Below are 16,932 nucleotides of genomic sequence, written 5' to 3'. Positions count from 1 at the left end.
TTCGGCGACTAGCAATTTATACGTGCAAACAGGTGGCGGTTAACGACTTTTCCCCAAGTGATTTAGAGCTTTTCTTCCTGTCACTCACACAAGTGATCTGTTGGCCACGGCACAGTGACCCACTCGAAAAACAAGTGTCTCAAAGGTTGTCTTTTATCCGGCAACAAACAATTTATACATGCAAACAAGTGGCAGCAAACCGCTTTTCCACAAGTGAATCCGAGCTTTTCTTCCTGTCACTCACACAACAAGTGATCTGTTGGCCACGGCACAGTGACCGACTCGCAAAATAAGTGTCTTGAAATTTTATATTCGGTGACAAGCAATATATATATATGCAAATTACTTTTCCCCAAGCTTTTCTTCCTGTCCCTCACACAACAAGTAGTCTATTTGCCACGGCATGGTGACCCATTTGAAAAATAAGTGTTTTCCAGGTTATTTTATATTCGGGAACAAGCAACTTTATACATGCAACCAGGTGGTTGCAAACAACTTTCCCCCAAGCGAGTCAGATGTTTTCTTCCTGTCACTCGCATGTGATTTGCCGGCCGTTACACAGTGACTCACTTGAAGAATAAAAAGTGTTTCAAAGGTTGTCTTACATTTGGGGACTAGTAACTTTTACATACAAACAAGTGGCAGTAAACGACTTTTCTCCAAGTCTAAGCTTTTCTTCCTGTCACTCACACAACATGTAATCTGTTGGCCATGGCAGAGTGACCTATTCGAAAAATACATTTCTGCAAGGTTATTTCATATTCGGGGACAAGCAATCTATTCATGCAACCAGGTGGCGGCAAACAACTTTTCCTCAAGTGAGTCACAGCTTTTCTTTATGTCGCTCGCACGCGATCTGCCGGTTACGACAAAGTGATCCACTTAAAATATAATTGTCTCAAAGGTTGTCTTATAATCGGGGAATATCTACTTATACATGCAAACAGGTGGCGGTAAATGACTTTTCCCCAAATGAGTCAGAGCTTTTCTTCTTGTCACTCACTCACAGTCATATATACATATGTTCTGCTGGCCTCAACACAGATAACCACTCCAAAAAGAAGTGTCTCAAAGGTTCCCATGTATTCATTGACTAGCGATTTATACATGCAAACAGGTGGCAGCAAACAATTTCTACCCAAACAAGTCAAAGCTTTTCTTCCTGTCACACACACAAGTGATCTGCCGGCCATGGGACAGTGACCCTCTCAAAAAAGTAAGTGTGTGAAAGGATGTTAACTAGTTAGAGGAGTAATGATGCTGATCTTAGGATGAAGATGATATTCTTTATTGTAGTTATTTCACTTATAGAAACATGCTTACAAAATTGTCTTGAAAGTTAAAGTTTCCATTTAAAAAAGTTAAAGTACCCATGATTGTCACACACACACTAGGTGTGGCGAAATGATTCTCTGCATTTGACCCATCACCCTTGATCACCACCTGCGAGGTGAGGGGAGCAGTGAGCAGCAGCAGTGGCCGCGCCCGTGAATCATTCTTGGTAATTTAACCCCCAATTCCAACCCTTGATGCTGAGTGTCAAGCAGGGAGGTAATGGATCCCATCGTTATTGTCTTTGGTATGACTCGGCCAGGGTTTGAACTCCCGACCTACCAATCTCAGGGCTTACACTCGAACCACTAGGTCACTGAGCTTAATTAAACTATTATTAAAAACTATAATTTAGTTCAATTGCAAATGTCATTCTTGTATTGCCTCAGAAGTTGTGTATTGCAACTAACTAACACAATGAAGGAGTCTGAGGCGCGCGCGCGCGCACACACACACACACACACACACACACACACACACACACACACACACACACACACACACACACACACACACACACACACACACACACACACACACACACACACACACACACACACACACACACACACACACACACACACACACACACACACACACACACACACACACACACACACACACACACACACACACCACCAAAGACAATTAGTGCAAAACTAATGTTTTTGTTGTTTAGAGTGCTCCTTGGCACTCTTATGAGTTATTCATGGTTCCGCATGTGGATTTTCTGCTCAGATGAGATTAAAAAAGGGACAATACCACTCCTGATGTCCTTTTCTCTGCACTGCTTCCCTGTTTCCTCCTTGTCAAGCAGCCTTGCCTCTTGTAGTGTTCCAGCTGGAGACCAGTGTGTTGAGCCTTGCTTTAAGTGACCATTTCAGTGCTCTGCTTTGTTACTATACTCTATTTTCAACCCATCACTCCATATTTCTTTGGCATCTTTCAATCTTTACATTTACAACGGCTTTGAAGAGTGCCTGCTCTTCTCAACAACCATCACAACCCATTGAGCTGCCCAGTAAGTTCTCTGAGTGCTATAATGGGGGTACATTTTCATAAATGCGTCCGAAAGAAAAGTCCAAGTAAGACTTACGGAGAGATCTTAAAGTGCAAAACTATCCATAAATCCATTTAGTCTGACGGACCCTCTAATAAGCACAGGTAAAGGTGCACCAACTGTTCTCCAAAAGGAAATATGAAGAAAGATGTTGTTGTGACAAGAAATTCCATTTGTATAATTGTAGACCACTACTGTGTACCCACCAAACATGTGCTTGAGGTGCATCAAAGTGCAATTAGAACGTAGTTCCGCTACCTAATTGAGGAATTTCTTCGCTATTTCAGGTCCACATAAGAAATATGTTTGTACTTTTTAAGTAATTAGTACGCAACAAACTGGGCATGCAATGTACAATCAGAGGTGGGTAGTAACGCGCTACATTTACTCCGTTACATCTACTTGAGTAACTTTTGGGATAAATTGTACTTCTAAGAGTAGTTTTAATGCAACATACTTTTACTTTTACTTAAGTATATTTATAGAGAAGGAACGATACTTTTACTCCGCTACTTTTATCTACATTCAGCTCGCTACTCGCAACTAATTTTTATCGATCTGTTAATGCACGCTTTGTTTGTTTTGGTCTGTCAGACAGACCTTCAAAGTGCCTGCCTTACTGGTGACGTTTCACTTCGTTCCACCAATCAGATGCAGTCACTGGTGACGTTGGACCAATCAAACAGAGCCAGGTGGTCACATGACCTGACTTAAACAAGTTGAAAAACTTATTGGGGTGTTACCATTCAGTGGTCAATTGTACGGAATATGTACTGTACAATCTAATAATAAAAGTTCAAATCAATCAATCAAAAGTGTGAAGGAAAAAAGATACTTGTTTTATTTCAACTGTACCGTCAAAAGCCTCAAGACTGACCGCACATGAGGACGTTCCTGTCTTCACAATAAAAGTGCCGCGCCATCGAGCCTGCGCTTTCAAAACAAGAGTCTCCGAAAGCCAGCGTAAACAAGCTAGCAAGCTACGGAGTTTGACACCAATATATTTCTTGTAAAGTGTATAAAAACGAATATGGAAGCTGGACAAATAGGATGCCAAAAACCCACCACTTTCATGTGGTATTAGACAGAAAGGAGGAACTTTTCTTCTCCTCCATTTGAAAACGTGGACGTTATCATCACGACTGTCTGATTACAATCAACGCAAGTCATCAGAATCAGGTAATACACCAACTTATATTCTAGTCTTCATTAAAGAAAGGAATCTATATGTTAAACATGCATGTATATTCATTAAAACACCTTTAACATGTAAACAAAAACAGCAAAATAAATACTTATAAATTATATACTGTATATTTCAATGTATATGTATGTATGTATGTATGTATGTATATATATATATATATATATATATATATATATATATATATATATATATATATATATATATATATATATATATATATATGAGTGTGTATGTTACTTATCAGTTACTCAGTACTTGAGTAGTTTTTTCACAACATACTTTTTACTTTTACTCAAGTAAATATTTGGGTGACTACTCCTTACTTTTACTTGAGTAATAAATCTCTAAAGTAACAGTACTCTTACTTGAGTACAATTTCTGGCTACTCTACCCACCTCTGTGTACAATTGATTTTAAAACTCTGAATAATACTTCAAATAATAATGCAAGCAGCTGCTTTTTGATGTGGGTGGAAGAAATTCCCAGCAACCAGTGAATGCCTTGTTTAAAAAGATTATAAGAGTGATTCCATAAGCCTTTTTGCTCATTTGCAATCATATTTAGTGTTAACATATGACAAAAACCATGTTCTTACCTGCTCTTTGACTGAGGCCAGGATAGACGAAGTGGTCTCCGTCTCAGATCTGTCTCCATTGGAGGCCGGCATCACCGGGGGAACCATGGCCCCCTTTTCCTGCTCGGCGGGCTGATCTGGCACCGGCATGGCTAAAAATTACCAAAAAAAAATTTAATGACATAATTATAACTGTATATAAATGGAATATTGTACAGTATTGGCATATTGATTGCATAGAATGTAAACAATCATTGATACTGTTGCCTCAATTTAAAAACAACGCCTTATTTGTATACTAAAGAGACGCCGCACCCATTCACTCCTTTCATTTCTTTGTGGCGGTCTGCCATAAACAAACTTGGACCGCCACATTATTTATTTATTTTTTTTACAGAATTGGCAATACAGGAAGTACAAAAAGGTAATACTTCGCCTACCCGGTGAAATGCATAAACCAGGGTTGTCCAAAGTGCGGCCCAGAGACCATTTGTAGACACAGTTTTTTTGTTTTGTTTTTTGTTTTTTATTTTTTTATTTCCAATGGGCCCGTGGTACATTGTAGAAATAAAACAGACAAAAAAACATTAATGTATGTCAATTATTTATAGCGGGCCGCCACAAAATAAATTTGGACCACCACAAATTGATTTTTTTTTTCTCTTTTTTTTCAAGATGTGGCTTTACAAGAAGTAGAGATAAAATCACAAATAAATACAAAAAAAAGTAGACTAAGGGTGTTTTTTAGACCGTAGCTCTTTTTTGTATGGATGATTATTTATTGCAAAAATTAGGTGAACAAAATAAAATACAAACATTTAAAGACTGAGCAGAAAAATAATCAAAAATATGAAAAAATAATACTGATTAACAATACAAAGATGTCTCCCAATATATATTTAACATTTTTGTAAAAATACATGCACATGTATCATAACCAATTATGCAATTAAGCAGACGATGGTTTTACGATCCCCTCCCAATAATGTCCTTCATTTATCTGTGGTGGGTCGCCAAAAAACATTTCGACCCAATAAATAATAAATCAATTTATCTTTTTTTTTTTTAATAGGCCAGTGTAATATTTTAAAAAAATGAATAAACAACAAAAAAACAGTAATGTTGAAAAATGTTTGCAAAATGGTACAACATAACCAGAAAAAGATAAAATGTCAATACTAATAACACTGCCCACTGCTCCCCTCACCTCCCAGGGGGTGATCAAGGGTGATGGGTCAAATGCAGAGAATAATTTCGCCACACCGAGTGTGTGTGTAACAATCATTGGTACTTTAACTTTAACTTAACATATGTTTTTTTAAATCCATTTCAGGGTTTTTTTGTAGCCTTTGATAAAAAACTATATGACCATGCATCATAGCCAATTATGCAAATCATACAACGACAGCAACTCAATCCCCCTCCTCATTAATGTCCTTCATGTATTTGCTTTTTGGTTTTTGTGGGCCAGTGTTACATTGTTAAAATGGAATAAACTAAAAAAAAAAAAAGAAAAGAAAAAATTTAAACATTTAAAAAATTGAGCAAAAAAGATAAAACATAACCAGAAAATGATAACTTGTTAATAGAAATAACTAAGACTATAACAAATATTTGTTTTTAAGCATATGTATGATGTTTTTTTAGCCTTTAAAAAAATATGTGCACATGCCTCATGGCCATTTATGTAAATTAAACAATGACCTCATCTTGACCGCAACCAATCACAAATAGATTGCAGTCCTGCAATATAAGGCACGCCAAAAAAGAAGAGACATGCCTTTTTTACAAATATAAAAACACATTTACAGTATATCTATAATTCAGTGTATTTTTTCATGATCATCTTTTTGACTGATGTTACCAAACATGGATCCACACAACCATGGACAGCAGCAGAATTCCAATATAGCACATAACCGGACATGAGTGGGTACCAATCTGAGACAGAATCATCATGCAACACCCAATCCCACATCTCACCTGTGCACCTGCCAGTGCGTCATCTTAAAAAACAAACAAGTCCTCCTACACTCATTAAACGGCAATGCGCTAATTATCACTTTTTTAATTACTTTGACTGGGAAACGGGAGAACCATGTGACAGTTTTTCTGTATGCACGGTTATTTGTTTGGAACCCTGAACGTGTTTCAATAGATTAAAGCCGAGTAGGTTGTGCCCTTCACGCAAGGCCTGCATGATAACAGATGCATCATTTGACGGCTCTAAATTGAGCTGTCGACAACGTGCAGGCAGAAATATTTGAAGTGCCGGAGACATTGACATCTCACAAGTGTGAAAGGAAATGTTGGCAGAATCATATTTTTTGCGCCGTCCTCCTTATGTCTCACCCATTCAGACAGTTTACACCAGGCTTCCAAAGCGCAGAATTATGCGCATTTGACATTTCTCGCGGTTATTTAGCGCATCTTCAGCCACGTCATGCAGAAAGGATTTTGTCACCCCAATGAGTCATGGATTGATATTTTCCAGGATGAGGTCCTCGCCATTGATTAGACGCTTTTAGAGGAGACACAAAAGGGCGTTATGGCGTGTGTGTGGAGCCTATTAAAGTGGAGTTCAACCGATATTTCAAACGTCAAACTAAATATGAAGTTCACACTAAGGCCGGCCCAAGTCACAAACACTTCATGGGGTTGTTTAGGGGGTCCACATGACCATGGCTTGGGCTACTGTAGAGATGTTTTTATTCCATTTAAATCTGTCAGTTATAAAAGACATTGTCAAAAAAAGCTAAAATAAAATACATTTTGCAGTCAAAGTTCATTAATGAGGTTGTTTTTTGAATCAAATTAGAAATGTCGACGACTTCCTGCTACACCCCTAATGCAAAAACGCATTGGGAGGGTTTACCTCAGAGTAGCAGCACATCACTGTTCACTCGACACAGACGTCATAACATCATCAAAGCTCACCTTCATGCATTCTTACACAGGATGAAATGATAGAAGATAAAAATATAATAAATACATTTTTGGCAGCATCCGACAGGGTTATTTATAAGTTTTACTTTTGCTTCATATAATTGTGGTGCATTCAAGGACCCTTAAATAAAGTAAACAAAGGCGGAACTAGGTTTGAAGACAGGAGACGTTTAACCGCCAGTAGATGCACTAATAATAATAATAATTAAAATTAAGATGTATTATTATGATTTGTATTATCCACTGATGACAATTTTATGTGATTCAGCTAATCTCTAATCATATTTGAGTGAATAATGACAGGTTATATGTATAGACGTCCGATAATATCGGCCTGCCGATATTATCGGCCGATGAATGCGTTAAAATGTAATATCGGAAATTATCGGTATCGGTTTTTTTATTATCGGTATCTCTTTTTTTTTGGGTTTTTTATTAAATCAACATAAAAAACACAAGATACACTTACAATTAGTGCACCAATCCAAAAAACCTCCCTCTCCCATTTACACTCATTCACACAAAAGGGTTGTTTCTTTCTGTTATTAATATTCTGGTTCCTACATTATATATCAATATATATCAATACAGTCTGCAAGGGATACAGTCCGTAAGCACACATGATTGTGCGTGCTGCTGGTCCACTAATAGTACTAACCTTTAACAGTTAATTTTACTAATTTTCATTAATTACTAGTTTCTATGTAACTGTTTTTGTATTGTTTTAATTTATTTTTTATTCAAGAAAATGTTTTTAATTTATTTATCTTATTTTATTTTTTTATTTTATTTTTAAAGTACCTAATCTTCACCATACCTGGTTGTCCAAATTAGGCATAATAATGTGTTAATTCCACGACTGTATATATCGGTTGATATCGGTATCGGTAATTAAAGAGTTGGAAAAAAACGGAATATCGGATATCGGCAAAAAGCCATTATCGGACATGCCTAGTTATATGATTATAAAACTCACATTCTGGCTACTTTCTAATGCATTTGTCGGCACTTCTTTAAAAAAAAAAAAAAAAAAAGATTAATTAAAAACTACAAATTTATAAAACACCAAATAGTTGGGGGGTGGGGGGGTTAGAGATATTTTAAGTAGCCTTTAGCCTCTACATTGGTTCAAACGCATAATGAAACACATTATTGATGAAACAAAGACATAAACATGCAAATAGTGTGGGCTTTGAGATCATGGAGTGTGCCAAACACTTAGCTTTAATTTATTTTAGCTGTAATATTCCATAAATAACCATTATTTAGGTTTGTATGGCAGCTAACAGTGTTCAAATGTTACTTAAACACTGTTTGTAAAGTCAGTAAACACCAAAGTTCACACCAAATATGTCTTGTGTGACCCCGAAAGGGACAAGCGGTAGAAAATGGATGGATGGATAATGGTGATGAGAGCGAGTAGTTTTATTTTAGGTTTATTTAGTTTTACTATACAGTGGTCAATGTCTCTTTAAGCTTGTAAAACAGTAATAAATGCCACTTTGCAGGTAGAGTTAATTAAGTTTTTATGATGTCTACAGTTTGAGCCTGGAGTTACTTAATAATTCACTTTACATTATTTCCTTAAGGAAAACTTGAAACAGCACACTGGTTGGTGTTTTATATTTAACCTTCTTTAAAAGCTTAGTAGAGCGTTTTTAATGCCACAGTGACAACTTGCACAGCACGAGTCAAAGAAATCGGGAAGTGGGACAGCAAGTTTTACATTAAAGAGTCCCCAGGGAGTGGACATTGTCAATAGAGGAGACTAAATAATGAGCCAAGTAAGTGGAGTCCTTTTCCTGCGAGACTCATCAGTCCAATTACGAAATCTACAGTTGAGATCCAAGTTCGTGCCAACTTTTGTTAGGTCACTGCAGTGGCCCGTGCACCTTTCTGCTAAGACTAAGCATTCTGTTATGGATTGTGGCACAGAGAGCTGTGATTACTGAAGGAAAATGGCACAATTGTGCATTTCCTATTAAATGTATTAAGCATATAGAGATTAGCGATAGTGCCTGAAATCCATATTGCTGCCTCTTACGATTAGGATTTATATTATAATATATTTTTTGTAGGGGTGTGCCCATCGACCGGCCACTGTATAATATCAGCCAATTTTTGTGAAAAAGTACGTATCGCTATTGGCAATTAATGCCTTTTAATACAGATGATAAACACTGATCCCCTCTGACTGAAATTATTTGTTTTTAGTACCTCAACTTAAAGCGGCTAAGAGCTAATTATGTTTAGACATTGTGGAGATGCTCTCCTTGGCCAATATAATCACCTCCATTAGGGCAAATAAACGGCATTTCTTAGTATCTTAAGCATCATTATCAAGTATCATTATCAGTGGAGAACGAGGCTGAACAAGTTACACACAGGTAACCACTGAGCTAGCTTGAAAGAAAACCAAAAAAATAAGTGCTTAGTAAAGTTTAAGAATTGTAGATGCAACCACGTTGCAGCAGAAAGCAAGCCGATATTAACAGCAAATTAACAAGTAGATTAATAAGAGTCTAGAGAGAGAATAATATAACAACTGCTGGTGTGCCAGCATTGTCACAATCAATACACAACATGTAAGAGGAGGGCTAATCATTCATAAATTAATGGTGATTATCAGTGTTGTCCCGATACCAATATTTAGGTACCGGTACCAAAATTATTTCGATACTTTTCAGTACTTTGATACTTTTCTAAATAAAGGGTTCCACAAAAAATTGCATTATTGGCTTTATTTTAACAAAAAAATCTTAGGGTACATTAAACATATGTTTCTTATTGCAAGTTTGTCCTTAAATAAAATAGTGAACATACAAGACAACTTGTCTTTTAGTAGTAAGTAAACAAACAAAGGCTCCTAATTTAGTCTGCTGACATATGCAGTAACATACTGTGTCATTTATCATTTTATTATTTTGTCAAAATTATTAAGGACAAGTGGTAGAAAATTAATTATTAATCTACTTGTTCATTTACTGTTAATATCTGCTTACTTTCTCTTTTAAACATGTTCTATTTGCACTTCTGTTAAAATGTAATAATCACTTATTCTTCTGTTGTTTGTTGTTGGTATCAATCCGAAACCAAGTAGTTACAGGATCATACATTGGTCATATTCAAAGTCCTCATGTGTCCAGGGACATATTTACTGAGTTTATAAACATAATATACATTTTTTTTAAATGAATGAAGATGTTGTGGTGCCAAAAAATATCGACGTAATCTTAGTAATATCGACAAGATATGCTCCTGTACTTGGTATCATTACAGTGGATGTTAGGTGTAGATCCACCAATGGCGTTTACATTTTGACGCCGGTGAGCTACGGTGTGTAGTGAAGCATGTTTAGCTATTCCTCGTCCTGCAGGGATGATACTTGTAAGAAACTTACTTTATTTGTCGCCATGGAGGCGAGGATTAGTGATTTAGAAGTAGCGACAACACTGCAGACTGCGAATGGACGTTCGCCGCTAGTTAGCTAGCCATTTCTTAAAGCATCTCTTCCTGAGGGCGTTTCAGTGTTATAACTTCTCCTTTATCGTTAGTTTTTAAGCCAAAATGCGTCCGTTCTCCTTTTTCTGTCTACACGCTTTGTCTGTTTTAAGTACTCCATGATTGTGCGCTGCCGAACATGCTAGTCTGCTCGTAAACCAGCAATGACATGACATGATGACGAAGGGGGCGCGGGGGGTGGCGGAATAGTACCAAATATGATTCATTAGAATCGCGGTACTATACCAATACCGGTATACCGTACAACCCTATCCGTACAACCCTAATATATATATATATATATATATATATATATATATATATATATATATATATATAGATATACATATACATATATATATATATATATATATACATACATACATACATACATACATACATACATACATACATACATACATACAGGTAAAAGCCAGTAAATTAGAATATTTTGAAAAACTTGATTTATTTCAGTAATTGCATTCAAAAGGTGTAACTTGTACATTATATTTATTCATTGCACACAGACTGATGCATTCAAATGTTTATTTCATTTAATTTTGATGATTTGAAGTGGCAACAAATGAAAATCCAAAATTCCGTGTGTCACAAAATTAGAATATTACTTAAGGCTAATACAAAAAAGGGATTTTTAGAAATGTTGGCCAACTGAAAAGTATGAAAATGAAAAATATGAGCATGTACAATACTCAATACTTGGTTGGAGCTCCTTTTGCCTCAATTACTGCGTTAATGCGGCGTGGCATGGAGTCGATGAGTTTCTGGCACTGCTCAGGTGTTATGAGAGCCCAGGTTGCTCTGATAGTGGCCTTCAACTCTTCTGCGTTTTTGGGTCTGGCATTCTGCATCTTCCTTTTCACAATACCCCACAGATTTTCTATGGGGCTAAGGTCAGGGGAGTTGGCGGGCCAATTTAGAACAGAAATACCATGGTCCGTAAACCAGGCACGGGTAGATTTTGCGCTGTGTGCAGGCGCCAAGTCCTGTTGGAACTTGAAATCTCCATCTCCATAGAGCAGGTGAGCAGCAGGAAGCATGAAGTGCTCTAAAACTTGCTGGTAGACGGCTGCGTTGACCCTGGATCTCAGGAAACAGAGTGGACCGACACCAGCAGATGACATGGCACCCCAAACCATCACTGATGGTGGAAACTTTACACTAGACTTCAGGCAACGTGGATCCTGTGCCTCTCCTGTCTTCCTCCAGACTCTGGGACCTCGATTTCCAAAGGAAATGCAAAATTTGCATGGTTGGGTGATGGTTTGGGGTGCCATGTCATCTGCTGGTGTCGGTCCACTCTGTTTCCTGAGATCCAGGGTCAACGCAGCCGTCTACCAGCAAGTTTTAGAGCACTTCATGCTTCCTGCTGTTGACCTGCTCTATGGAGATGGAGATTTCAAGTTCCAACAGGACTTGGCGCCTGCACACAGCGCAAAATCTACCCGTGCCTGGTTTACGGACCATGGTATTTCTGTTCTAAATTGGCCCGCCAACTCCCCTGACCTTAGCCCCATAGAAAATCTGTGGGGTATTGTGAAAAGGAAGATGCAGAATGCCAGACCCAAAAACGCAGAAGAGTTGAAGGCCACTATCAGAGCAACCTGGGCTCTCATAACACCTGAGCAGTGCCAGAAACTCATCGACTCCATGCCACGCCACATTAACGCAGTAATTGAGGCAAAAGGAGCTCCAACCAAGTATTGAGTATTGTACATGCTCATATTTTTCATTTTCATACTTTTCAGTTGGCCAACATTTCTAAAAATCCCTTTTTTGTATTAGCCTTAAGTAATATTCTAATTTTGTGACACACGGAATTTTGGATTTTCATTTGTTGCCACTTCAAATCATCAAAATTAAATGAAATAAACATTTGAATGCATCAGTCTGTGTGCAATGAATAAATATAATGTACAAGTTACACCTTTTGAATGCAATTACTGAAATAAATCAAGTTTTTCAAAATATTCTAATTTACTGGCTTTTACCTGTATATATATATATATATACATATATATATTTATATTTGCCGCCATTGAGGTGAGAATTAGTAACTTGGTACTGGCATTCTTTAGCCACGCTTGCTCGCCACATTTGTCAGGGCGCTACCACGCATTGTTGACATTCAACAACGTACATTACTTACTTTGACACCGACGACAAGTAAACTTTTTCGCAAACAAGTCAGCCAGTTTGTAAATCAAACATCCAGTGCGCTTTCTAGCCAGCGGACAAACAAAATGTGCGGGGCAGGGTGTTGTCTGTAAATAAAAGATGCTGCTGAGGCAGCGTGCAGATGAATTTTTTTTTTTCAATTCGGCTGACAACCGATACTTCTGAGCCCGGGATCTCTACTCCTTGAGATGCTGATGAGTCATAGGATGAGGAGCAAACAGGACCATTGTAAAAAAACACATTCAAAGCCCAGTCTGTATATGAAGCACCTTCACTTTTACTGACATTGAGTAACAGCGCTTTGAGGCACTCCCTCGGCAGATTATTGCGCTGCTTTATCAAAGCAACAATCGACGCAATCACATCCGAGCCAAACAAAGACCAAAATTTCTCGAGTCCCTGCAACAATATTTACATACCACCTATAGAAAATGACCGCGACTGTGTGCAGAAAATTGCAAACTCCTCCTGTGACAGTGATAATACCGCTATAGCAATACACTTCCCATCAAGCTGCACAAAGCCCTGCAATCCCAGAATGCTTCACACAGCCTCCTCTTTTGTCAGCACTTCCTGCGGGACACAATGTGACGGGGCACCGCAGCTTAGACGGAGATTGGGACACATTTAATTGCACTGTTTGAGACGTGCGCCGTTTCCTATTAATCTGGAATGGGGAAGTGAGGGTGTGCGGGGATGCTGTGACATTTTATCGAGCTCAGAGACAGATAAGGTATCAAGCGCTCATGTCTTTTTTTTTGACAGCATGGAGCAGTTAGCAAGGTATCATGGTGACTACAAATGAGGAGAGCGACAGAAATCGGTTGTAAAATTTGTAAATAGCTAGATTTAAAAAGGTAAAATAATACATTTAAAGGGGAACTGCACTTTTTGGGGAATTTCGCCTATCGTTCACAATTGAATATTATTATTAATTTTTTTTTGCATTCTAAATATTAAAATAAATGCGATCAAAAATGTGTTTACAATGGAGCCTATAGGGAGTAGCGCAATTCCGCCTATTAAAGGCCTACTGAAATGCGATTTTCTTATTTAAACGGGGATAGCAGGTCCATTCTATGTGTCATACTTGATCATTTTGCGATATTGCCATATTTTTGCTGAAAGGATTTAGTAGAGAACATCGACGATAAAGTTCGCAACTTTTGGTCGCTGATAAAAAAGCCTTGCCTGTACCGGAAGTAGCAGACGATATGCGCGTGACGTCACAGGTTGTGGAGCTCCTCACATCTGCACATTGTTTACAATCATGGCCACCAGCAGCGAGAGCGATTCGCACCGAGAAAGCGACGATTTCCCCATTAATTTGAGCGAGGATGAAAGATTCGTGGATGAGGAAAGTGAGAGTGAAGGACTAGAGGGCAGTGGGAGCGATTCATATAGGGAAGATGCTGTGAGAGGCGGGTGGGACCTGATATTCAGCTGGGAATGACTAAAACAGTAAATAAACACAAGACATATATATACTCTATTAGCCACAACACAACCAGGCTTATATTTAATATGCCACAAATTAATCCCGCATAACAAACACCTCCCCCCTCCCGTCCATATAACGCGCCAATACAACTCAAACACCTGCACAACACACTCAATCCCACAGCCCAAAGTACCATTCACCTCCCCAAAGTTCATACAGCACATATATATTCCCCTAAGTCCCCAAAGTTACGTACGTGACATGCACATAGCGGCACGCACGTACGGGCAAGCGATCAAATGTTTGGAAGCCGCAGCTGCATGCGTACTCACGGTACCGCGTCTGCGCATCCAACTCAAAGTCCTCCTGGTAAGAGTCTCTGTTGTCCCAGTTCTCCACAGGCCAATGGTAAAGCTTGACTGTCATCTTCCGGGAATGTAAACAATGAAACACCGGCTGTGTTATCCGGCAAAACAGTCAGGGGGTGCATTCTATGCCGGGGGTGCGTTATCCAGCACAACACCTGCCGCAATACACCGCTTCCCACCTACAGCTTTCTTCTTTGCTGTCTCCATTGTTCATCGAACAAATTGCAAAAGATTTACCAACACAGATGTCCAGAATACTGTGGAATTTTGCGATGAAAACAGACTACTTAATAGCTGGCCACCATGTTGTCCCAAAATTTCCGCTACAATCCGTGACGTCACGCGCTGACGTCATCATACCGAGACGTTTTTCAGCAGGATATTTCGCGATATCAACCGATATACACAGTCGTGGAATTAACACATTATTATGCCTAATTTGGACAACCATGTATGGTGAAGATAAGATACTTTTAAAAAAAAATTATAAAATAAAATAAGATAAATAAATTAAAAACATTTTCTTGAATAAAAAAGAAAGTACAACAATATAAAAACAGTTACATAGAAACTAGTAATTCATGAAAATTAGTAAAATTAACTGTTAAAGGTTAGTACTATTAGTGGACCAGCAGCACGCACAATCATGTGTGCTTACTGACTGTATCCCTTGCAGACTGTATTGATATATATTGATATATAATGTAGGAACCAGAATATTAAAAACAGAAAGAAACAACCCTTTTGTGTGAATGAGTGAATGAGTGTAAATGGGGGAGGGAGGTTTTTTGGGTTGGTGCACTAATTGTAAGTGTACTTTGTGTTTTTTATGTTGATTTAATAAAAAACAAAAAACAAAAAAAACATTATCGGACATCTCTAATTGTACCGTTTTTAATTTATTAGTACCGCAGTACTTTATTAGTACCCGTATACCGTATAATCCTAGTTTTTATAAATAAAAACAATGTGGTAAAACATTTTACAGTCACATGATTTGTTTCGGATGAGCAAAAGTTGTGTAGAAGTGGAGTCAATGCATAGATTGAGTATGTGTTATGATAATGTTTTAAAAATGGTGGTTATCACAGCTTCCAGTGCCTCTGTAACTTTGGCTGACAAAAAGAAACTATTTATAGCAGTTGGAAGAGCATGCATATTATGTGCTTGCCTACACATGCGAACAATTGTGCACCCACTTCATCTCTCCAGCGCGCCAACTAAATGATGCATTATTCAGAGTTTAATATGAGACATTACACGGAGGTAAATTGGAGCCATCAATCATGTGAGACGGGTGCGTGCGCTGTTTGTCGGGGGATCGTTTTGGAAAAGCAAAAACAGTCTTTGGGGGGGCCCGAGATGTGATTGGCTGGCAAAATTGGGCGTGAAAATGAAAATGATTGTCGCTTCATTTTGATCCTGGCCTCATTCTGACAACATTAGCGCGATTAGCTGTATGTGAGCAATGATTACTGCGCGAGCTCCTGAGGATGTTGATGAATCGAGCGCAGGTAACGTGCTAAGAATGCTGAAAAGTCACTAATAGGCTTAGTCGCTATTTAATAAAGTGACTTCAAAACACTAATTATATGAAAGTATTCCATTTGGAACCACCATCAAATACATTTTGACCTGCGTCTTTGTTTCTTTCAGTGCAGTCTTCCCATTCTTTTTCAGAGGGGAGGATTGTGTTATTTAATATGCACGACTAGCCACAATCCAATTGCAAAACATTTGTCTCAGGAAACGAGGGAATTAGTCCGACCAAAGCAGGTAACAGTACAAGATTATGATGTTTCTCAGCAACAGATCATTTCTCTCTAAATACTAAAGTCTACGAGGCCTATATGTGTATGGAACTGTAAAGTAGACATTTTATTCCCTACACGACATTGTTTTTGTTATTATTTTTGTTTTATAAGTACATACCGGAATGCAAAATTTGCTACGTTTGGAGTAGGACTGCCAAAGTTATTATTTTTGTCTCGTCATTAAATAAAGGTTTGTTTTTAAAGTGAGGTTGTGTCACAAACGGTAAGACAGTATGTTTGTGTGTGCGTGTGAGTGAAAGTGTTTGTGTCCATTTTGTGTGGAGCTTTTAAAAAAAAGCATACTTTTTAATAAAAAAAAATGTTTTGCATAAAAAAAAACTAATTGTTGATAGCACTGAACACTTGACAATGATCTGTTTAAGGTACACTTAATGAAGATAAGAAGCCTTTTATCTGCGATTAATCAGGATTCATTTTGAGTTAACTACAAAAAAAGGAATTTAATATTTCAATTATTTGACGGCCCTAATTC

The 16,932-nt window shown here is 37.9% G+C and overlaps 1 protein-coding gene across 7 annotated transcripts in view; it reads right to left on the bottom strand.

The window, feature by feature from the left end:
- ctnnd2a (catenin (cadherin-associated protein), delta 2a) overlaps positions 1–16,932 on the bottom strand; it is a 723,152-nt gene that overhangs the window by 626,395 nt on the left and 79,825 nt on the right. For all 7 annotated transcript variants that reach the window (XM_061965552.2, XM_061965556.2, XM_061965554.2 and 4 more), the window contains exon 2: positions 4,195–4,325. In XM_061965552.2, the coding sequence (XP_061821536.2) occupies positions 4,195–4,323 (129 nt within the window). In that variant the 5' untranslated portion in view covers positions 4,324–4,325. The remainder of the gene's footprint in view (positions 1–4,194; positions 4,326–16,932) is intronic.

This window comes from Nerophis lumbriciformis, linkage group LG07, assembly GCF_033978685.3.
Source record: "Nerophis lumbriciformis linkage group LG07, RoL_Nlum_v2.1, whole genome shotgun sequence".
NCBI lineage: Eukaryota > Metazoa > Chordata > Actinopteri > Syngnathiformes > Syngnathidae > Nerophis > Nerophis lumbriciformis.
Note: the sequence above shows the minus strand (reverse complement) of the source record. Positions and strands in the feature narration are given on the sequence as shown.